General features: G+C 40.9%; 1 protein-coding gene across 1 annotated transcript in view; it reads right to left on the bottom strand.

Moving 5' to 3' along the window:
• Nucleotides 1-1782: 1782 nt before the first annotated feature.
• The window catches only part of LOC140275083 (uncharacterized), a 33859-nt gene continuing 11076 nt past the window's right edge, over nt 1783-24565 (bottom strand). Inside the window, exons 5-8 of the mRNA XM_072370473.1 lie at nt 24314-24431; nt 17085-17146; nt 15933-16103; nt 1783-9387 (exon numbers count right to left, since the gene is read on the bottom strand). Coding sequence (XP_072226574.1) covers nt 6226-9387; nt 15933-16103; nt 17085-17146; nt 24314-24431 — 3513 coding nt within the window. The 3' untranslated portion in view covers nt 1783-6225. The remainder of the gene's footprint in view (nt 9388-15932; nt 16104-17084; nt 17147-24313; nt 24432-24565) is intronic.

The following is a 24565-nucleotide window of genomic DNA, read 5'->3' as shown; positions in this document are numbered from 1 at the left end:
TGACTTCTCCATTGCTATCGAGTTTTTAAAGTGATTTCATTTTAACTTGTTAATCAGTACAAACAAAAAGATTGAATGATTAATTATAGTGGTTATATTACAACCTTTAAATGCGTTTTAAGTAGCCTGAGAGGCTGTCATTTTCACAGTGAGGGAATTATATCATGAGAAGTCAAATATAAATGAAAATTTAAAGGTGTACATTAAATGTAAATGCATTTACAGGGCAGGCAAGGGCAGGCGATTTGCAAGTGACTGGATAAAGCATTTGTCTTTTAAACTTCTAAGAAGACTTTCACCAATTAAGGAACCAGTCTGTGAAGAGGACCCACCCATGGTGATTGAAATCAGCACTAAAACCATCCCCAGCTGCCAGTCTAGGACACTGCAAATGGGCGGCTTAAAGCCTGGCAAGATTGCAATAACAAATTATTTTCTTTGCCATTCACAATGTAGCAAATAACCACGTTTTGAAAAGAAGAATTAATATGCACGGAACACGACAGAGCTTAATAAAAAAAGAGATGACGAGTCCTGTAATTACTGTGAAATGTCATGTTATTAGACACAGAATGTTCTTCAAATATCATCTGAAGAGCAAATAATAAACATCTCTTAACAATTACTGAAACGGGCTGTGTGTGCAGTAAAATGATCTCTTTGTCAAATTGCTTTTGCAGCCTTTGAGCAGCAAATAATCAAATCCCCAGCTGAGAATGATGATGGACCTAAAACTGGCCATGAGGCCAACTTCTCAAAGAAAAGGTAGGATACCAGTCATTGCAGTTAAGAAGAAAACAAACACAAACAAAGTGCACAAACTGATTTTACATGATATCTAAACATTGAGAGGATGTTTGCAGATTAAAAATGACAAGACGATTGTGTTAATCAGAATTATAAAGGGGAGCCTAAAAAGTTGAATTCGTACATTTCCAAAATATAAAGTCATTCTGCTTTAATACATTATCAAAAGTTTATTAAAAGCTGTTTAATCAGTAACTCAGTGGGTCAGGAGAACTTGGAGGCCTTGTTCATACGTACTGTTTGGACTGTATCATTTAAATCATAAGGTCTATTAATAAAAAGTGCACTGTATAACTGAATAACTGTTGTTTAATGAGCCCAAACGCATCCACATGTGTTAGAACTGGGCTAGTCTTGGATGCGGAAGTCCAAGGCTGTCCCACTCCAGCCCTGTGTGCTGGGGTTTTAACAACATGGGCAATTTCAAAGCAAAGCTGGCAACGAGATTGTTTTTGAAAGATAAATCTGTATAAACTGTCCATGGACCAGTTGCATACAAGGAAAATATACATCAGTTCATAAGCTAATGTCCGAGTATACTATGTGTTCTCTCATATATGCCATGTGCTCCAAGTGTTATTGTGCATAGATTTTAAACTGTTAGTGAAAAAACACACAACCTCATTTTCATAACCGACTTCAGACAGATACTATCCAATAACAGTTTTGCACTAAGCCTGGATTTTCTTTTTCTTTTTAAGTCACCTTATATTCATTTTGGAGGCAGCAGTAACTGGTGTTGTGGAGCTGTATATTCATATTCTGACATATATAGTCCACTGCATTTTCAATTTGTTTCTTCAAAATAAAAGCACTTTTTGGTTTTGACCATGTCTGTATACCCTACATTAGGCCATTTGGTGTCAGCCAGATTCCTAAAATAAAAAAATCTACTATCTGTATACACTCATCCAACCAGCAGAAGAAAACTCAGAGACTTGTTTCAATTCTTTATTAAAATTTTCTTTTATTTTTGTCCTGCTTGCAGTACAGCACAATATTGTCATTGACCCCACTGTTTGGCAGATGTGGCTATAGCAGAGTGGTGGCAGCTTCTTACCACATCTGTGAATGTGTGTGCTTGTGTGTGTGAATTGAATTTCTTTGTTGTGTTTATTGGTCTGTGTATGTGTGTGAGGTACTGACAATAAAGCACAGAACAACCACCCATTGTCCCATACAGTCAGTCAATACAGCAGTAGTAATACAAGGCTTTAAGACATTGTTCAGAGGTATCTAAGCAAAAACTGTGGATGTGCTTCCACTGCAGGCTAAAACTGGGCTTACACAAAAGGGAAAAAGGGCACAAAATCAATGTCCAGCGACTTTAAATCAATAACGTTGGCCAGCAATCATGCAAAATGAGATGGCTCTCCACAATCTGGAGATGCAGATACTTTGCCGATTACATGGTTAATCTTATTATGCATGTAGACACTGATGGAAGTGGGGCTTATTAAGGAAAAGAAAGAGACCCTATTTCACTGGTTTGGCCACATGATCCAATGCAAAAGGGATGGAATCGGTTCAAGAAAAAGCAACTACAATAAGCTGGCTCAACAGACTAAAGGAACAAATGGAACAAAATGATCCCACAATCGTCACTGCTGTGGAAACCATGAAAAATATTGTTAGTAACTATTTTCGAAAATGTGTTCTGTTAAAAGAAGAAAGCCCTGGTTCGGCAACGTTTTGCCTTAGTGGAAACTGCACAAACAAACAGGTTTAGCTCTGCCCCTGACATGTGTCAAAATAGCTTTTCCAGTTTTGTAAAAATTAAGAAACCAAGTTTTTGTAGTGTGTCATTCTTTTTTTACTTATTTGTTTTACAGCACAGCAGTTTGGCAGATACATTACACTATGCACGTTTATCAAAGTTTTTATATATACCACTTGTGTTGGTTGGCAGGGGTAGCTGTGCATGGTTTTCATAGCAATACAGCTACTGGGAAATGCAAAAAAGCCTGTGCTGCTCGCTACATTGTGTTTCAAAGAGGTCATTTCACTGTACACTACGGTATAAACTCATGGATCCAGTTAACCCAAAACAGGGTCGAGAATATGACCCCTACACATGAGAGAGTTGTGGTAAAAGCTGCTGTATCCATAAAAGATTTAATTAGTACTTCATCTGTAGCCCAAACGAAAAATAAAGGCCCCTCTGGATAGACAAACACACGCCACCACTGCTACAGTGACACGGTCATAAGACACTCGCACACACCCCCCCACATTGTCACCATGTTGAATTCCTAACGTTAGCTACTTTATATAGCTAATGGAGGCGGATGGTTGGTCTTAGTGAGCAAAAACACAGTTACATACTGGTCTCTGTTTTCACTGGGGGTTAGGGAGCTGGGCAGGAGGTTTGAGACGAGGGAGACAGACAAAAAAGACATTTTCATCAAGATAATACCATAAATTTAGCAGACAAACTTAGATAACATAGAGTTTAGAGTCTTGAAATATACTATAATATATATCTATATATAGATATGCTATTTTTTTTAGGTGAAATAAATATATCCACTCTTTTTTTAAAAAAACAAAAAAAACAACCAGCTTTACAATTGCAGACACACCAGCACAATGGATAGACATGAGGAAAAGATTAGAAGGGAAAAAGGAAATATCAGTGGCTCAATTTTCTGGGAAAACACCCAAACTTTCTGGTTTCATCGCTGGTACCTGCTGTGCAATTGAGCTTGTGTACCGTCACATATCTTCGCTCATGCCATAGTGATTCAGCTATAGCTTTGACACGAAGCAAGTAAAATTAGCTTTTTTGTGTTTGGGGCAACAATTTTAAGTTTCCTGCTATGTGAATGCAGAGAAACATGTCACACTTCAGGTTCTTCCATGTTTTATTAAGATTTGTGTTATCGATTGCTGATAGTAAACTGTAATATGTCAGTAAAGATGATGAAAATTGTGTTTTTAAAACATTTTTGAATTTTTTTTTCATTTAAATGGAGCTGGAATGACAAATTATATTCTCAAATATCAACATCAATTTTCTCTAATTCTACCCACTGCCACAAATATATATGTGAAATATATGTTTTTGGGGTTTTTTTGCAAAGAAAATCACACAAACTACACAGCAAATTTATGTTAAAAACTTAATTTCTCCTTTGTTTTCTTCAGTTTAAGTAAATTATGGCTCAGATGCAGTTCCAGGCAATCAACATGAGTTGAACAGACCTTTGGGAAAGATGGCTCAGGCATTTTTAGCAAATAAAAAAACTCAAATGGCTCTTCTTTAGCACTCTACTGATGGCCAGTTTATGCAAATATAAAAATTAAAATTTTGATGGTTGTAACTAATAACTTGAGCTAAGCACTTGACATCGGATTGCAACTGCTGGTATCAGCCTGATTAAAAAGTTATAGCTCTTGGTTAAACATTTACAAGGTGAGAAATACTTTTTTAAAACAAAACGTCACAGGAAGTGCCATTGTGTCTATCATAAATCAACGCTCAGATCCAACATTTATCTCATTTACTAGAATGCAACAGGCACAGTCGCTTTGACATCAAAACGGCACTGGCAATAAATGTAGGCAATCAAATCTTTGTTCGATCATTACATAGCACACCTTCATGCTCACACTTGACACATCATATATGGCAGGAGTGATTAGTATAAGGCTAGAAGTACTAACTTCCCTGCATCATATCAACAATCTTTTAATCACCACCTGACTGTTTAAACTCTTGCTTAGTAGCAAGTAAACCTGGTTTAATAAGTTTTGCAAAGGTTTTCTCTTTTCTAGCCTTGGTGCCAATTCAACCTCTTGCTGGAGAACATATCAAACAAACAGAAAGGTTAAATCAATGTGTAGTCACTGCAGTTGTCACTCTTTAGCATGTACTGTAGATTTACCCGAGAAGATTAGCATATTGTTGCTCATCAGGCTTTGTCAACAACAACCAATGTTAGCTCTGTCTATTTCTTAATCATGCATGTAAACCCTCTGGAATGCTACGGTTTCCCTCTTCAAGTATCTTACAGTAATTTTTGTCGCAGCACACACGTTGGTGGCTGACTTTACATTCAGACGAACACAGGCAGGGAACAGAAACTGCCTTCATTTTTGTAGTTTGGTAGTTGAGAAAACATTTCATGTGCACCCAAGCTTGAGTAGTATGGCACAGTGATTACATTGTATTAGATTTAATACTTGTCTTGACATATAGAACACCATCAATAGCAACAACAACTATAACACAGAAGTAAAGTAATGGTCTTTAAATATAAAGCTTTAACATGAACAAATGCTGAATAATGTATTGCTCAAGAAGGAGAGTTAATGAATTGACTTGTTCGCGTACATGTGTCTTGCATGTACCTTTATGTAAGTATTTGTGGGTACTTTTGTGTGTGTTTGTGTGTGTATTAGCATGTGCACAGGTTTTGGAGATGGTGTAATACTGTGCAAGATAAAAGGAAACACAGCTGCTAACATTATACAGATTGATGTTGAGCTCTACTTAAGTTTGGCACTCAGCTTTTCATTAAGCCAGAAGAATATCAGTCACAGCTGACTTACCCTGTTGTCAAGAATACAAACACAGAAAAGCACTGACACACAGAATAATCACATCAAGGAGAGGAGCCAAGAGGGGAAAAAGGTGAGGAGAGGACCAGAGAGATGGGAAGATTCACATGTAAATAAGATGTGAAAGAAGTAGAAAAGTAGAAAGAGAAACAACAAAAAAGGATAGAAGAATTAAGAGGCAAGAAAGTCGGGGGGAAACGGGAGCAAAAGAAAAGCAATGAATACCAGAAAAGTGGGTGGTTATCACCTTCTCGTCCCTCTAAAGAGGAAGGTATTGATCAGACAACAAAGGTGCCTCCGGTGGGTGTCACAGTTCTGCGGGGGTGTAAACAGTTTGTTAGGGGAAGGGGAAAATCAGAGTAAGCAATTTGTTTAAAAGAACAAAAGAATAAAGAAAAACCAATCAGAACACTGTTCTGTGTTCAAGGCTTCTGAGAGCAGCAGGCTACAGTACTATAAAGTTCCTGAGCCCTCAGCAAGCAGAAAGATTTCTCTGAATATAGTAACTGCCTGTCTGCTTTAACTCCTTCAGTTGCACCGCTTGCGATGTTTGATTTGCCTTTATTGGTTAGTTTAGTTCAGAATCCAAGTCATTGCTGCCGTTGTTGTCTTTCACATATCGAGAGGAATATAAGGAAACAACAGTAAACACGAGAATGGTCCTGTGTTCCTTTGATATACTCCACTGGATTTGTTTGGCTTTCAGTTACCTTTGTGCAGAACTTTAGGAAAGGGCACAGTGCATGTACTGTACTGACTTTGCATTGCAGCCATGTTTGCTGATGTGCAGCCAGATCATCTGTTCAGCATCAGTCTTGCAGGGCTTTCCTATGACTTTTGATATCTTGCTAAACTTCAGACTTCACTCTCTACACTGGAAAATTGGGCTGAGCCCCTTCGCGAGCAAAGACTCTTGGTTTTGAGGGGTAAGTGAGGAGAAGGAGGAAATCTCTGGGGCTGGGGAACAGAGCGCAGTCTCTGGTACTGCAGTTTGGCACTTGCCGAAGCCATGGAGGAGACCTGGGATGCACCCTGTGTGGATGAGACCACAGAGGGAGACGATATAGAAGAAGAAGAGGTTGGGGGAGGAGCATGGATAGAGTGAGATGAGGATGGCGGAGCTGGAAGGGCAGGAAGTTGGGGTGGCAAGTTGGGTATAAGAGACTGAGGTGGGGATGCTTGTCTTCCTCGATCTCGATCCCTATCTGTTCTCTGTGTCCGTTGCTGGATACTGAGGTTGGACTGGCTGCCAGATTTAGATGGATTGTGTGATCGATCGGGTTTGGACGAGGATGAGGAGTCGTGTTTTGACTTTAAGGGACCACCAAAACTCTGGCAGTGGTGGTACAGCTCTTCCTGGCTTCGTGAAGTTACGCGGGCCCATTTGGAGGAGAGTGGATGATGTCTGGGGGAATGACAGGAGGAACAAGCTGCGTGCCCTCTTCCCTTGTCTTTTGACTTGCGCTTACTCTTCTTCTCATCCTGTATATGTAGTTTATCCACTGACCAGTATCGTCGTGGAGGTGGTGGAGTGAGAGGAGGTGGAGGCCAGTGAGAACCTGATCCCCACCCTCTCTCTCCTCCGCCTCCTCCACCTGCATTAGAACCCCACCCACTTTCTGCTGTTCCCCACCTTTCTCCACGCTCCAGGAACAGGTCGTCTCTACTGTTGATGCTACCAGTTTTATCCCTGGAGGGATAAGTACTGAAAAACCAACCACCACCTCCAATCCCTCCCACTGCCCTTCCTTCATGATCTTCCCAGTACCTCTCAAACTTTCCAAATTCTCCCGAGGAACCATCATCATCGGAATAAATCCCAATTACCTTATCACGCTCTCGTTCCTCATCAGATATAGTCCTTCCTCCTCCATGCCTTTTCCCACGCTCTGTTTTCCTTCTGTCTGGTTCAGAATCTTCCTCATCCCCTACTTCAGACCCCCACTCATGGAAGGACAACCCCTCCTTGGAGTGCATCTCACCTCTTTCATTCCGTCCCAACAGTGGTCTCCTCTCTCCCTCTATTCCAGCAGCATCTCGGTCTGAACTTTTACTCTTCCTCCTCTTAGAGGAAACTGGTAACAAGGGAAAAAAGGCAGATGGAATAGCATCAGAGGATGGGTTTCCTGCACCCCAGAACTTGACAGATGTAGAGGGCTTACTACTAGAGCTATGATAGTGCTTGCTGTTCCTTCGTCTGAGCTGTCTCTCCTTAATTCTGCTGTCTTCCCCATCATCCCTCTCTTTCTCTTCTCTTTCCTTCCTCTCCTCTTCACCTGGGATGTTCCATCCATAGCTTCTGATTGAGCTCTCACTCTTTTTTCTAAATGACTCTCGCCTCAAAGGTGGGTATGATGGGAAGTCCGGTGTTCCTGATTTGAGTTCCTCTCTTTTCTCAGGATCTCCGCCCTCTTGCTCGGACCTTTTTCGCTCTCTCTTCTTCATCTTATCGTCTTTCTTCCTCTTCTTCTTCGCTTTGCGCCGCTTTCGCTCCCTTTCTCTCTCCCTCTCCTCCCTTTTCTTCTTTTTCCGTCCCTTCTTCCTCCTCTTTCTCTCACGTTCTCTCTCTTTTTGGTGTCTCTTCTCCTCTCGACCTACTCCTCCAATCCCTCTGCTTGTTGTCCCTCCCCTCCCCCGCTCTCTGTCACCCCACGATGCCCACCACTCCTGTAACTGCGCCAGCTGACTGCTGGTTCTCTCTCTCCCATAAACTCTCTGTGGTTTTGGTTTCCGTGGTGGTACTGGAGGAGGTGGCGGGCTGCATGGCAGTGAGCGTGATGACATGCGCCGGGAGCGAATCTTCCTCCGTGAACCCTGAAGGAGGCTGGACTCCTCTGTGAGAAGATCTGAGTCATATTCGTCATCGACCATTAAATCCCGATCGCCAGCTCGGTAACGGAAACTCAGTGAGGAGTTATAGGAGCTGTCACTGGAGCAGGAGGAGGGGGAATTTGACCGAGAAAGTGACACAGATGATGAAGAAGAGGATGAAGATGAGGAGGAGGAAGAGGAAGAGGACGACGCACTGGAGCAGGATGAATAGAAACGGCATGGAGAGGAAGGAGTAGTAGGAGTGTGTGTTGGAGAAGAAAGGGGGACTGGAAGAGGGGGAGGTGGAGGTGGGCGGCGTCCCCTCCTTCCACCTCCATCACTTGCTCCATACCTCCCACCTCCTCGCCTCCCTAGAGGGAGTATGTTCTCATACAGGGGGCCTCCTGAGCCTTTTCTCCTTGCCTGAGCTAGGCTTCCTCGTCTCCAGAAGGGAGGCCTACGTGGAGAAGATGGGAGTGGTGGAGGTGGCTTGGAGATTAAATGCCCTTGGCCTTGTAGGGGACCTTTAGGAGGCAGCCGTGGCATCCCTGAGGCCTTAAGTCCTCGAGGATTGGCTTTGGGAGTCTGCTGAGGGCCCCCTGCCTGTTGGTCTGAGTTAGTTCCTAGCCCCTCTGGATCTATAGGACCATAGTAACGCTTATATTCATCTAATCCTGTGTCACCTCCTCCTCCTGCTCCACCTGCAACTCCTCCTTGCAGACTCCAGTGCTGTCCAAGATTTTGCTGATACTGCTGTTGGGCCTGTAGTTCAGTGATCCCTCCTGCAATTCCACCAACACCCACTCCTCCACTGCTGCCTGCACTCATGACCTTCTCAGGTTTTGGCCTGTTCCAACGATCAACAACAGCCAGCCTACGGTCATGGCGAGGCAAGAAGGTGGAGCAAGGCATGGGGCCTTCCAGTAAGGGGCTGTTTGAGGGGCCCAGAGCCATTGCTGAATGTCCTGTAGTTGGTGGTGATCCAGGTAACATAGTAGTATACGTTGGCCCCTGTTGCTGTTGGTGATGCTTCTGTTGCTGCTGTTGTTGTACCATGGCAATGGCAGTTGTGTTGTTCACCGTGGCTGTCACAAGATGCTGTTGGGGGACAGTAGGCATAGTGGTCACAGTGTGGTATTGGGGCAAAGAGCTTTTGCTTCCTCCTGGTGCCGTCTCATCCTCAAACTGGCAGCAACTGTACATTCCCTGGGTGGAGAGATAAGAAAGAGACTGTAATTAGACCAGCTGGCTGCCAAGTGTGATAAGGACGAACTGTGTCTCTGTGTGTCAGAGACAGAGAGACACAGAGAGCTTGACATTCCCAATTTTGTAAAGGAAATCTATTGAGCGTCTTTAATCAGATTTCTATACAGACCGTATAAAAGCTATCTGCAGGAGACCATGTCTGACATACAGTACATATAGATTTTTTCAACCAGCTTCTGAAAATTAGGTGAAAAATATTCAGAAGTTTGGAAAGTTGCAGAGCCATTCTTCAATTCACCTTTTTCACCCTTAAAGTTGTAATGAATCCTGCAAAAAGACAGAGAATACCACATGCTAGATGAAAAAATTAAAGATAGTCACACAGAAAGCAAAACTTACCTGCTAATTATTTCCCTTATTTCCCAAGTTTGAACGAGGTTTATATATATATATACACATACATATACATATATGTTCCACTAGCAGGAATATACATATGATTCAATACAAGTAGACACAATGTACACATAATACAACACAAACAACCTTTTCTGAAATTATAAATCAACTTGTTTCAAGTACACACTGGATGTGTGACTCCAGAAAGAATAAGTGAGAAATAAACTAGAAGAGTAAAATCACAAGTTAATCTATCTTTTTTTGTATTGAAAGAAAAAGTAAAACAGGGATATCACAAACTCTAAAGATTATGCATAAATTACTCTGATTCCCAAAGAAACTTTCACAAACCAGTATTGTATATTATGCTCTTTTCTTAAAGTTTGAATAGGACATATTAGGACAGAGACTTTTCCCTGCTTATTTCCCCACTCTTTTTTCCCGGCTGTTGTAAATTTTTGCCGTCCGTTTACATTTTCATTTGTTTGGACTTATTGGATACCCTGCATCTTTTCCTGTAGTGGAGTTAGTTTGTGAGTTTTATCTAAGTTTGAGTTATATCTTTTCACCTGCCTGCCTCACATCTATGCAACAATGTAAGTAAAACATAAAGCCAAAGCACCAGAAACGGGTGCAAATTGTCAGAGCATGAACCCAGCGCAGAATCAATCTGCTGAAAATTGCGTCTGATAAGCTCTTCTTTCTCCTCTGCATGCTTTTCCCCTCAACCTTCATATATTTACACCTCACTGTAGATGGATGGCACTCAATTAGCAGGACTGAGAGTGGCCATGTAAATCTAAAATCTCTATTATCACTCATGCAGTGGTCGAAAATGATTCATATGATCTCTATCACATATTAAAGATAAAATGCGTGGAGCCTCTTGTAAATCTCTGTTCCCCACCGGTACACAGATCTGATGGAGAGGCTATAAGAATGGCCCCTCGGGACACATGAATCAGTAGTCCCAGTGGCAGGAGTTCCACTTCGAGGCACTAGCAGGAATATACATATGATTCAATACAAGTAGACATAATACAACACAAACAATAGGGAAACTTTTAAATATATGCAGGTAAACAAGAAACATAAAAAAAGGAGTGCAATATTGTAGTGCAGTGGATAATATATTTACAGACTGCAGGTTATTTACAGGTTGATTTGCATGCCGATGAAAGTGAAAGTGACCTGATGCATTTCAGCAGCTTATATGGGGGTGGGGGAGGACATTGTTCCAGTCCTGAGCGTCCTCAGTCTGTTTGGGACAGTGAAGGCGGGTGGTCGTTTTCCTGGCCTTCCGAAAGTCCCTAATAATCTAATTTGTTTTGGTTTTGTTCAAGACAAGATTGCTTTCTAAACACCACTGAGCAACGTATTGAACGTGTTATCAGTCCTATTATGGTGGTGTCATCTGCAAAATTCACAAGAGTGATAGAGGAGTGAATGGTCATGTGGTCGTGAGTGAACAGAGTGATGAGGGCTGGGCTGAGGACACCACCCTGTGGCACTACTGTGTGCAGGGTGAGAGTGAATGATGTGCAGTTACCCCCCAAGACGTTCTGTATTGAAAGCAGAGCTGAAGTCAACCAATAAGATCCTGGCGTATCTATTGGGGTGCTCCAAATGAGGCTGGGTAGTGTGAAGTGCAATTGAGATAGCAATTGGGTAGAGGGACGATACTGGTGGTTTTAAGGCACATAGGGACTACAGCCTGCTGCACGTATAGATTGAAGATATCAGAGAGCACCCCCCGCTAGCTGGTCAGTACATGACTTCAGTGTGTGGCCTGGTATCCCGCCTGGTTCCGTTGCTTTGGAGTCATCCTCAGGGTGGTTCTCACCCAGTGGAGCTGTAAAACAAGTGCAGGTTCCACCCGGGGTGGTGATGCTGTTTGATCAAGCTCTGTGCTGACATGGTTATCAAAATGTGCAAAGATCTGGTTCAAGGCATTAGGAAGCGAGTGGTCATGGCTGCTCAGCCATACATGGAAAATACCAAGAGATCTGCAAACGAGGTGAAATCGGACATCTTACAAAAAAATTGGATTAATCAGATTTAATCTGACAAAAAATTCCCACAGAGTTTAAAGTGCATTTTCATGTGCATAGTGCAAGTCAAGGGAGAGTTCAGGAAAAACAAAACCTGACAGAGGAGCGATGACGAAATGCCGGCAAAGAATATTTACAGAACAGAAGCAATAAGAGCAAGTTGGGAGCAAGTTACACCTGCACACAGAGACACTTTTAGACACAAGCATAGAGATACCGGATTAAAACAAAACAACTAATATTACTTGGTCTCCCCATTTGCATTAGGACACCAAAAGCAGGTGAGTGAGTGCATGCACTGGCCAATATAGTCTCCACTGTGACTTCCAGGGCTTAAGCGGGGGCGCCAGGGACCCAGGCTTTTGGCCTCACAAATACCCTCGGGGCAGACAGACTAACTCTGGAATAAGGCAGTGCCATGACGAAAGAGACTGTTTAATCTACTGGTTGAGATGGAGAGACCAGGTGTGGAGGAGCAAGGTTCAGCAGCTCTCCAACTCTTTATTTCAGCTGCAATACAGTTGGAAAAAAATTCTACTGCAATAGGCAAAATGTATCAGTCATCACTATGACTCTGTCAATGGAATCAGATTCTGCTGCCTTTTTTTCATTTCCTTTTCCAGTTCATTTACTTTTACACATATATAGTGCAGAAAAACTGAAAGCAGCTTCTCCATGTTTTGTTCTCTCTCTGGTAACAGAAAACCAACCTTTTCCTGACCACCTCAGATGTCTTGCAGGTTCATAATGCACCAGAAGACCCGAGATGTACTTTGGCCCTGAACTATTTAAACTTTTATAAACCAAAAATCCTCTGTCTGAAGGTAAAATCTAAGCTGCAATTAGGGGTAGCTGTTTGGAAATTTTGTTGTTGGATTGTTCTATCATTTAATGTTAAATTAAAAAACAATTCTCTCCTCTGCCACCATAGAGCACGTGTACATGTGTTTTATCATGCGATTTCATCATGTTTGCATATTGTGATTAACTGTGATCATGTTTTATAACTAGTACATTGTCTAGATTGCAAATGTTTTTGTGCAAAAGTAACAGCTAAGTTTATACCACTGAATCACTGTGGCATAGTGCTATCCTTGAGCCAGCGCCTGCCTGTTGTCAGGTTATCAAAGATCTGATCCAAAAACTTCTTTACTGCCCAAAAATTCACCTACAATTTACAGTGACATTGTAAACTCTACCGGACCTCCTCTGAAACAGTACTAGAGTGCACAATTTTCCCACAACACGGCACTGATAAATAAATAGTTGAAAAGGTGTGCATAGGCTGGGATATAGTACCAATTAGGGCAGAAAAAGAAAGCATTCAAACATATATATGTAATTGCCCATCACAGTAAACTGAAGGTGGGTGATTTCACATTAAGTAGGAAGCACAGAAAACAAAAAAACACTCCAACCATAAATATGTAATAAACCATTTCAATAAACAAAAAGATTAAGAAAATACCCATACAGCAAAACAAAAATGGTAGTGTTCAAATGGTCCTCACAAGTTTGGTCATGTGTAAAGTACAAGTAATGAAAGTTGTTCTGTTCATATGCTGGTGCATATGAAGGTTATAGGTACACAACCATAACCATGTGTAACACACTAAAAAGAAGATTTGGTTAGAATAAACCAGCTGCTTTTAATTGCAGCTTAGATTTTTTTGTACCACAGTCTTTCAGTTGAATCATTTCGCTGTTTAACTAACAATGAAAAGAAAATTATTGGTTAAAAACCTCACCAACAGAATCTGAATCCAGTGGTCATGTCCAGGATGGCCTCTCCGCTGATTTCAAAGCTTTTATGGTAGACACAGATTATCTTTTTCTGCATTTTGTAAATATATTCACCCTAAGCTTACAACGGAGTCTAAAGCAGACCTCCAGGTAAACCCTGATTTTGATGCTACCTCATTTCAGAGTATCCCTGTTTGTCCCAAGGGAATTTGGCAGGCTAAAAGCCTTGGCTGAAAGCCCAAAAAGAAGCCTTGATCAAGTTCGACTTAACCCCTAGACACAACAAAATGCTTAGGCTCTGGATGTAGACATGTCCCTTGCCCCTCCCTTGTCCAATAGTATGAATGTGGCCAATGCTTTGTTTCTCTTTTTGAGGGGCGGCTCTAAAAAATAAAGCTTTTATTTGAAATCCTGTGGAACATCATATCAGAAAGCCGAGCAGTACTTTCCCCTAGTTTTTATAGACACTGCGTAAGGACGAATGCTTTATAAAGCCTATTTCACACAATTTCAACAGATTTCTGTCTCTTTCTGTCTTCCTTCCTTTCAGTTCCTTTGGCTTAACCCCCCCACCCCACCCATTCTCTTTTACACCTCCCTAAAACCTCTTATACTCCACTACCTCTACAATCTAAAACTTCCCTCTGTCTCCTTGGCTGGCTCAGCTCTCTTTTTATCTCAAAGTTTCCCTCCCTTATCGTCCCACTTCTCCTCACTTTCCCTCCCCAATCACACGCCTCATCTCTGTACTGTACTATCCCTTTTAGACACCTCCTTTTTTCTCCCTGTTTCCATCTCTCCAGTCAATCCGTAGCCTTTCTTTCCTCATTACTTTCCTCGTTTCCTCTGTAGCCTCTCTTTTCCATTAAAAGATCTATACTAAATGTTTCCAAGACCCCAAGCGCAGGTTACAGAAACACTATTGAGATTGCAAAGGAAATAGCTGTGATACAGCAAAGTGATCACTGCCCTGGACCCTTTGGGCTCCCCTTGGAATGATGCCATGGATAATGATTTTCCTTGTTTCGGCTCTACCTCCTTGTCTCTGCTGAGTGCCAGAAACAAGTATCAACTTGAGTGATACCTATTATGCCTTTTTCTTCTTTTTTTGGTAATCCATACCTCTATTGTGTCTGAAAAGCATTTCTTAATCTGTCTCCATCTATAAAGCCATTTCCTGCATAAGGTGAACTTCAAGACTGTAGTTAGTGAGGGATATTCATTTTGTTTCAAAACCAGAAAAGGAAATTCAAAGGTTTTCACACATTTATCTTTCGAAACACCTGCTCCTGTAGAAATCATTTGCCAGTGCTCTTCAATTAGGAACCATAAGCTTGTTTCACTGATTAGTTTGCCTTTCTCAGGCTGAGAGTATGCAAATCAGATAGATTGTTGTGTTGCTGTAAAAACTCTGATACCTTTTGGTTTTTGTCCTTTGGTGTTATAACCACCTGGCAGCGCTTTTGAAATGTTGCTTTATATCTGGTCAGGACAGCATTTTTATTTTGTTAGAATACATTCTGGTTAACGTGGAACACTATCAAATACCACTTCAGAGGGTATTGGGATATGTATTTCAGGTGGTTTGTATACTTCTCAGAGTCTTGTATGTATTTGATTTGTGATTTTATTAATGGGAGCCTAACAAAAAAACATTTATCTGAAAAATGAGACTCACATGGCTTACTAAATTATGTTCTGGAACATTTCGATCTCAGCATTATCTGAGATACCTCGAATAAGAGTTTTTTTTAACAAGATGGTAGAAACACTGTTTTGTCTCCTCTTATTGAAGTAGCTGAAATAACAATGTTTCTCATGGAGAGGTGTGTTATGAATAATCTAATGTGTTAGATGGCTTATTTCACAGAACTATGTAGAAAGCCCTCCATATAAAGCATATGTTAAAAGCTAAGCTCTTCCAAAAAATACTGAAAATAACCAGGTGATTACATGAAACATCGGCCTGTCAAAGTCACAAGAGAACCAATCATATAAACCATGTGGGAGTAAAAGGAAGCCACATTAGTTGATTGGTATTAACCATAAAACCTGTCCAGGGCTAACATGATAAGACTGGTCCAAACTGTTGTCCTTTCAGATTTAAATTTTTCCAGTTTTACACATTTGTTGGTCAAAAGAAAGTCACACACTTTTATCTTTAATTACTGCATGCATTTGTCGTGGTGCCATCTTGATAAGCATATGCAATGTCACAACATTTCCATTCAAAGTTGCACTCAATTTGTTTTACCAACATTTTGTATTGATGATAAGAAAGTCAGTTTGTTAAAGAAAAAAGGTTGTGTTATGATTACAAGCTGAATGAGTCTTATACACTGAGTCTCTTACCCTGCTGAGAGCCAGGAGAAAGTCCATCCCACCAGACTTCTTAACACAATGTCGTAGCTTCCAGTAAACCAGATGCTCCCATGCAAATACCAGAAGACTGAGGCCCATGGCCACCAACAGCATGTAGAACACTCCTGCCATGTTGTCAATGTCCAGCTTACTGCTCATCACCTGCAAGAAAAAAATAAACTAACTGTGAGGAAAAAGGGAGGTTATCTGTCAGCAGGAAAGACAAAAAAACTGAAAACAATCCATTCCTCAGATGGTGCTCGGTCTGGACTCACATGGGATCAGCACCATGGACAGAGTCTTGTGAAAGTCTCTCTCATTTGTGTGGAGGCATTTTGGCCTCCTCTTCCTTAAAGTGCTTTTTCAGTTTATAAATTTTCTCAGATGTAACTTTACCCAAGCTGTGCTGCCATGTTCTTTTCAGAAACTGAGGCTTTCTCCTCCAACCCTCCTCCTAATTGTGCTGTCATGAACTTTAACATCTAACATGCTAACTGAGGCCTGTAGAGTCTGAGATGGATTTTTTGCAATTACTCTGAGCATTGCACGGTCTGACCTTTGGGTGAACTTGCTGGAATGTCCACTCCTGGGAAGATTGACATCTGTCTTGAATGTTTTTCACTCACTGTAGAATCAAGGATAGTTTGGAAATGGCTTTATAACCATTCCCAGATTGATGGTCAGCACAAATTGCTTCTCCAAGATCATTGCTGATATCTTTCCTCATTAGCACTTTGCTAATAAACATGAATGCTCCAGACCAGCAAAGTGCTAAGGCTTCTGCTTTGTTGATGGTCAGTTAATGACGTGCATTTGATTAGCAGCGCCTGGCTGCTACTTTATTTCCTAAAGGAGGCAGTAAGAGTGGACTTTCTCACAATGATTTACTTTTTCTCAATAAATACTGGGTATGGTATAAAAGTAATGAGCTGTTCCTCTGAGGTTGTATTAACCTAATCTTAATATCTTAATGCCTAGTATAAAATAGTTTTTTTTAATCATGTCCTGAATTGTTAAATAATGGGACTGTGAGTAAGTTGGAGAAATATGTATCTTCTTCACATCTTACTGCCTATTTTACCCATTTAAATTAGGTTTAGTTTATTATGAGTGTAGAGGATAAAAACATGTAAGACAACATACCTCAATCTTATCATTGTGGCAGATACCTGACAACCAGAGACGCTCCAACATGTCAATCTCATCTGAAAGGAAAAAAGGAAGAGGGGGAGGAGGTTAGAAAAGGGACGCTTGGGGAAAAGACCAAAAAACAGCTGTCAGAAGAGGAGAAAGAGATGGCAATAGGTAAAGATACATAGGGACAAGGAGTTAAAATATTGCAGCAGTGGAGAAGAAAATTAAAGAGTAAAAATATGCAAAAAGAAGATTACCACCTTTTTGTCCCCTGAGAGGGGAAGAATGAAATATAATAAGAAAAAAAGCTTATTTGGGAGAAGGCAAAAAAAGATGATATCATCAGATAGAAGGGAATCTTTGCACCCATAGAACAATAGGAATGGGCTCAAAGAACAGGGGGATGAGTTGCAAAAGGTAAGATTTATGTGATCGAAAAGAGAAATGGTGAATTAGAGACAGTGAGTACTGCAGAGGGGAACCCTTTGAAGCAGACTGGGGAATGGCTTGGTGTCTGAGGCGGGTACACTAAGGGCAGAGTGATGTGACAGCACATGGGAGATGAAAGGAGAGAAAACACACAAACATTACATTTCCTGCTCTAACTACCAGAGACACACACACACACGTGACTCACTCTGAACTCCAATGTAATGGGACTCTCAGTGCTGGCCATTAACGCATTAATCAAAAAGACTAAGGCTGTGGGAAGGAAATCATGCTTTTCCTGGCCGTGTACAGAGGAGCTTATGCAGACTGATGTGCCCGACCGGGTTGCAGAGGACTTTTAAATCTATTTTGACATGTTCTTAAAACCTGTCACTGTAGACACTCTGAAGATGCCCCAGTTAAAGAAAATCCAAATACCAATTATTAATTGGCCTGTGGGTTAATTAATGCTGTCTGGCAATCCCATTGCAAAGTCTTGCCATGTGGATTAGATGGCCCCAACTTGGCCATGTTGACTGAAATGTCAATTCTGCTCAAACAAAACACAAATCTCACTCAAATACTGATCAGTCTGCCAAATTTGACATCCACAATAGTCATTTCGGAATTCAAATGTTCCTTGACAGCTGAATGAAACTGAGCCGAACTAGAGTTACCCTTTGTCCTTTCACCTTTCTACCCATGCAGCTCCTGACAACAGACTAATATGCATGTTCATTCAGTGGCAGCTCACACTCTAATCTAATTCATTTGAGTTTCAATGAGCGCTCATTTGATTTCCCTTTCACTGTCCAGCTTTACGTAGCGCCTCCTTTGTCTTACTGTAAATACATTAATCAGAGCAGTCACTTGCAAGTAACGCTGCTATTTGGTGTAAGTCTTCCCCACTAAGAACAGACTGAGAAGACCTGCTCTGGAAAGAAAAATACACAAATGAAAGGTGTTGGCATGGCAAAGGGGAAAAGTTAGACCATAAAACATTATGGTATATTACTAAATATTACTAATAGAGAGAATAGATTCATGTTTCATTCTTGTGATTTCATGTGGAAACAAGTCAATTTACTTATATTCACCTCTCTTCCAGTGAAGTCAATGTTCCAGAATCACTTGAACCGCTTTACATTTGTGTGCAGTGAGGAATTAAGCCCAACGAATCTTTAATCCTCCCTGTGACATTTTAAGAAATATCACCTCCATCCTATCTGTGCAGAAAGCCATTACGGCAATTATCACCTGCAATACCTCGAAAGGCAAGTAGACACCAGACACCCAATCAATTGCTTATCGTATCAGCTGGCTTTTCTCAGCTCAAATAAGCAGTTTTTCATCATATCCGAGGTTCTTACCGTATGCCTTGTGCTTGTCAGCCACAGCCCAAGACAAAGACAAATAAATCGTCAAACCTCAAGAGTTTAGAAATGTGTCTGGGACAAGAAAACAGAAAATCTTCAGGTGTTGACACCAAGCCACATGTTTGGAGACACGGCGAGGCTTTGAGGAAAGCCTTTGCTTAGTTTGCAAAAACAATGCTAAACCACATTTTGTATGTTTTACAACTACATGGTAAATAAGTCCAGATGCTCAATTGGGTAGCTTGAAGTTCAGACCTGTCACGTAGCAAAAAGGAATCTGGAGTACTGTGAAGTGGAAAATACGCCGAGAGACCTGAAACTGCTGTTCAGATAAATCATATGTCAAGCAAGAATGGAAACAACTGTTGTCCCCACTTCACAAACACGTCACTATTTAAAGAAGAGTGGGAAACAAGCTGTTGTGCAACTTCCATCCATTCATTTTCTTATTATTCATTGTGGGGGAGGGTGGGTTTATGCCTATCCCAGCGCCACTGGGCGAGAGGCAGGATAGACCCTGGATGGGTCACCAGTCCATCACAGGGTCACACAGAGGCAAACAACCATGCATGCTCACAGTCTTAGAGAGTCTTAGAGTGCATGTTTTTGGTTGGTGGGAGGAAGCCGAAGTGCTCAGACAGAACCCACACATGCATGGGGACAACATGCCAACTCCACATGGAAAGGCCCCAGCTGGGATTCAAACCAGGAACCCTCTTGTTCTGAGGCAACGATGCTAACCACCACACAGAAAAATTAATCCTCAATTGTTTTTATTAAGATTAAATTTCAATTGGTTACACTAACTGAATATATGGTTTAACCTATGATTTGTAAATGAATGCCTTATGTTTTGATCTAACCCTTTACACAGTCCATCTTTTTTGTTTTAACATGGTTGCCCCCAACCCAACCCCACCCCCCAACTCCCACCCCAATAAGCTATAATGGAATTGCAAGTCAACTTAGGAACCAAAGAAATAGGTTTAGCCTGGTCTCTTTGTTTTTGTATTTGATTCAATACCCATCATATTTGGATTGGATTACATTCTCTTCTCTGTGACATTCAGCATGGCAGCAATATTCAGCATGTAAATAAGCAAAAGGGAACTTTGCTTGGAAAATATTGGATGGGACAGAAAACACAGGAAAATGATTTGAGGTTACTGTAACGGCATCTATGTGAGTGACAGAAGTAAATTATGTGAACTACCATTATTCCTGCCGTCGTGTCATTGCACAATTTCTCCATTTCGGAAAGAAATTGCTTTGTCAAAACATCAGCGAATCTTTAAAAGAACAGGTGTACAGTCTGAAGAACCAACCTGAGAGAAAGGATGTTTCTATGGTGAGAAAAGAGGGACAGGTGGTACATAGAATGTGGTGAAGTCTAAGAGGGCTCCTGGATACCAATCTATCCAAGGGTACTTCTGCAAGGCACTTGGAAAAAGCTCATCCTGTCCTCTTTTAGCAGATACAATGCGAGTAAACTGATGCAAGCAAACTGAAATATAAGAATTAGTTAAAAAAAAACAAGTTCAAAAGGTTTGTGCATGTTTTAGTCATTAGATTATCTTTTTTGAAACGGGTAAGACAAACAAATATAGTATTATTTGATTTTAACTCTAAAAATACATTAACAGATGGTGTTTTTTTGCAGTAAAAAGGAAAGCATATCTTTTTTTTTCTTGACAGAGCAAAATGGTGATGGAACTATATGCAGTATTCTGAGACAGGGCGTTATGACTCACTGAGGACAGTGCTGTGGAGAGGGAAACAAAGTACCTTGCTGTGTAATCAATGTCAGGGAATCTTTATTTTCTTCTTTTTTGAGGCCTTATTTTGCATCCCCTTACAATTACATTAGCATTTTCTCTGAACTGCAGGGGAAAAAAAGCTACATGGCATGTTAGAGATGCTTGTTGGGACTTTAGTTAGAGTGAGTGTATGTTCAGCTGTGGTTTCAGGAGCACGAGGAGCTGGTTCATCAACTCTCTCAAGGACTGCAGTTGAAACCGACGATTCTGATTATGACCTTGAAGCTGTAGCACACTGACGGAGTAAATGTATCACGTAAAGTATCACATCCTCCCTTCTTTCCTTCGTACCCTTAAATCAGAGTTCTATTCCAGGACACATTAGGTTGTTCAAACAGCTGTCTGTGAATCTGGTCTAAGTGAATAAAATGAAGACCGACACGTTTCTGAAGACTCCAAGTCATTTCCAAAAAGAATGTAAACAACAAAGAAATCAATTTCCCCGTGGTGTACTGTGGTGCTGTAGCGTGTCCACCCACCAGTAGCAAAAGCTGTTCATATTCCCATTTTTTTTTTTAGCATTCTTTTGTGTGCAAAGTATTTATTGGATCTGCGCAGTCAGCGTGAATCTGTGTGAGTGACTCAAAGGAATAGTGGAATGGAGGCAAACTTAGGACACGCTGCTGTGGGATTTGAGATGAGGTACCTTGTCAGCAGTTATAAATGTATACATTCCTTCATCTGAGTCTTTTGCAACATCACTTTGAAGACAGTTTCATTTCTAAGAAATCTGTGGGAGCCTAGTAGGACTCACAGCAACCTCATATTTGAAAGATTTTGCGTTATCAAAAGCATTGCTGTGCATCTGCTCTCTTTGTCATAGTTTTACCAAAACGGAAGTCTATCAGGAAAGAGGGGTGTAAAAAAACAGCTGGAAATACCTAAATATGTACCAAGGGTTGAGTTAAACTGTTGCAAACTCAAATTAAGAGTCAGTATTCTTGTTAAAAACAAAAACTATACATCGATGTGCTGGTTTATTTTAAGATGTCAATCATCTTTTATTTTTTGTCCAAAAAATAAAACACTGAGTCGCATCACTGACAGATTACAGCAGGGATGTCCAAAGTCGGTCCTCGAGGGCCGCTATCCAGCAGGTTTTAGATGTTTCCCTGATTCAGATGAAATGGATCTATACAAAAGATTGTTAAGGTCTGCACAAGCCTGGGAATGATGCACTGTGCTGAAGCAGGGAAACATCTAAAACCTGCAGGACAGCGGCTCCCGAGGACCAGATGTGGACATCCCTGGATTAGAGGATAACAAATCAGACAGTAGAAGGATCAGTCACAAAAGTGTCTGATCAGTAAAATAATCAGTGTTTTCATTTCATATATTACTAAACTAACTTTGGATTTAAAAACACTCACTCTTTGATTCTTTGTAGCCACAGTTTTGAAATTGTTTGCCAACAAACAAGCCAGACCTTTTGTTTTGAGGAAGAACACACAATTTGCAGTTTCAAATATCCACATGCCATCAGCCTCCAGCGTCCTCTGCCCCTGGGAGCTCCTGTCACTGCTGGCACTGAGGCATTTCTCTCCATCTCAAGCTCACTAATTGCAAAGAGGCTAAAATTGCCCCCAGGGTAGCCAATTTGATGACTGACCATGTGGAAAGAGGAAACGCCATCACTAACAAAGAGATTTATTTCTAGGAATAATTACGAGACCTGTTAAGGACCGCAGTGTGCGCAGTGTGTGATGACTTCATGTCATCTTTAAGATTGATCATAAAATAGCTTGAGCTCAATGTTGAGACTGTAGATGAGCCATGCTGAGCACAATTAGTCAAAAAGCACAAGTAAAGAAACACATTAAATACAATTCGCAGTATGTCTTGTGGTGCAATCATTCAAATAAATAAATCATTAAATTAGGCTCTTTACTTGGTGCTCACTCACACTTCTGAATCAATCAACATGATTAATGTGTGCTATATGTACATACATGTATTTGTCAACTTTTTCCATTCTTTCTGGACCAAATTAGCAACAAATTTGATAAAAGTATCAAATGATACAAGGACTAACCAGTGTTTTGCTTGTATCCTTCGGTTGTTTAAAATCCGAAATTATCTACTGAATAGCTGAAATTGTAATGTTTTCTACTACTTTTCCTGCTTTTCAGGGCTATGCAGGAATGATTAAAGTTCATTATTATTAAACTTTTCTTTTTCATGCCCTTCTTAGTGTATGTCTGTGCTGGTTTATGTAACATTGTACTCCTCATGGCAGCAAGCACTGGTTTCAAGAGAATAATGTTATAAAACATACAGTATTTTCTTTTCTGACAGAAACAGAGAGTAAAAACCATCAGAATGATACTTTTTCAAACCAAGATGAGCACTTATTCATGTGCCCATGTCTATATGAGCACATTCACAAGATCCCTGATGTCCACTGGTTCACCCCCCACTATATAAACATATGTATACTATATAGAGGTCTCAGTAGGGTCACTAGGATAGGGATAACCAGCTGCTGACTAGGCTTGTTCGGTATACCGGTTCTAAGTTGGTACCGGGTACTGAGGCATTTAAAACAGTTCTATACTGCGCTTGGATGAGACCGATACCTTTTTTTTTACGTCACCGCATTGTATTTTGAGCCGAGGCGAGCAAGCCGGAGCAAGCAGGCGAGCGAGCAGCGTGGAGCGACAGAGAGAGACAAAGCAGAGAAGGAGAGAGAGACAGGAGCAGGGAGAGCATGGCAGCTACTGCAACCTTCATGCCACAACCCGTAGATAAACCAGGTGCGCAAAGTGCTACATGAAATTACTTCGGCTTTCAAACAAATGAGCTCGATGAAGCCATTAACACAAAAGCCCCACTGTGCAAACGGCATGTTTGGCCAAAGGTGGAAACACTTCCAACCTGGAAAAACACTTAAAGGACAAGCCCCCACCTGCATAAGGAGTTCAGAGAACGACAGGTAATAGGTTTTTACCCATGATAGCCTATTTATGTTATTTTATGTTATATTCTATTTATTTTAAAATCGTATTGTCTGTGCATTAGAAAAGCCTGTCTTTGGGTTATTTTATTTTATTTACTAATGAATAGTAAGATTTTCTATTAAAATTTAGTCAACAATGACATTTTTTGTGTTCTCTTTTTATTTGGAAAAGTATCTAAATAAATGTTGGTACCAGTATCGATATCAAAATGTTGGTATCGTGACAACACTACTGCTGATGCATTTCAGACACTGGAGTGCTGTGGTGCTTCATATGTATGCACAGGATATTCTGAGATACATGTCTATAACCAAATGCTAGTGTTATTACAGACCGCATCTGAGGTGAGACTGCAACTGTAGCCATATGACAACAGCTTAGTAAAGCTGTTAATGGAAAACGACACATTGTCACAACTTGCATGCAATTATTCCAAAAATGAGCTACATTAATCACCAAAAGCTTGTTTATGGTTTACACTGAACAACACAAGTTTCTTTAGGTATATATTAAATCATTTCTACTGCACAGCTGAGACCTGTGAGCTAAATGGTAAATGCACGATTGCACTTTTCTAGCTTTACAGTCATTCACACACAAACACACACATCCAGCACTTCTTGGTAGTTCTTGGTAACAGTCCTTAATTGTGTTCTCACCATCTCCAACCAGCTGCAGCAGAGCCAGATCCAGTGGTCGTTTCCAGCGGGAGTTCTTGTGCAGGGCAATGCCGTAGCCCGTAGTAGCAAACACTTTACCAGAGCCGATGGTCATTACCTTTTAGAATCAAACACGCACACATAAACATAATCAAATCCATGGATGCACACACTCGAACTCAATAATCAACACAGAGAGGCAGATGGAAATGGGCACCATCTCTCCCAGGGCTGTTTCTTTTTCTTTCATTT

The sequence above is a fragment of the Leuresthes tenuis genome, unplaced genomic scaffold, assembly GCF_036924035.1.
Source record: "Leuresthes tenuis unplaced genomic scaffold, fLeuTen1.0.hap1 SCAF_18, whole genome shotgun sequence".
NCBI classification, from domain to species: Eukaryota; Metazoa; Chordata; class Actinopteri; order Atheriniformes; family Atherinopsidae; genus Leuresthes; species Leuresthes tenuis.
The sequence above is the reverse complement of the archived record's forward strand: the minus strand, read 5'-3'. Positions and strand labels throughout refer to the sequence as shown.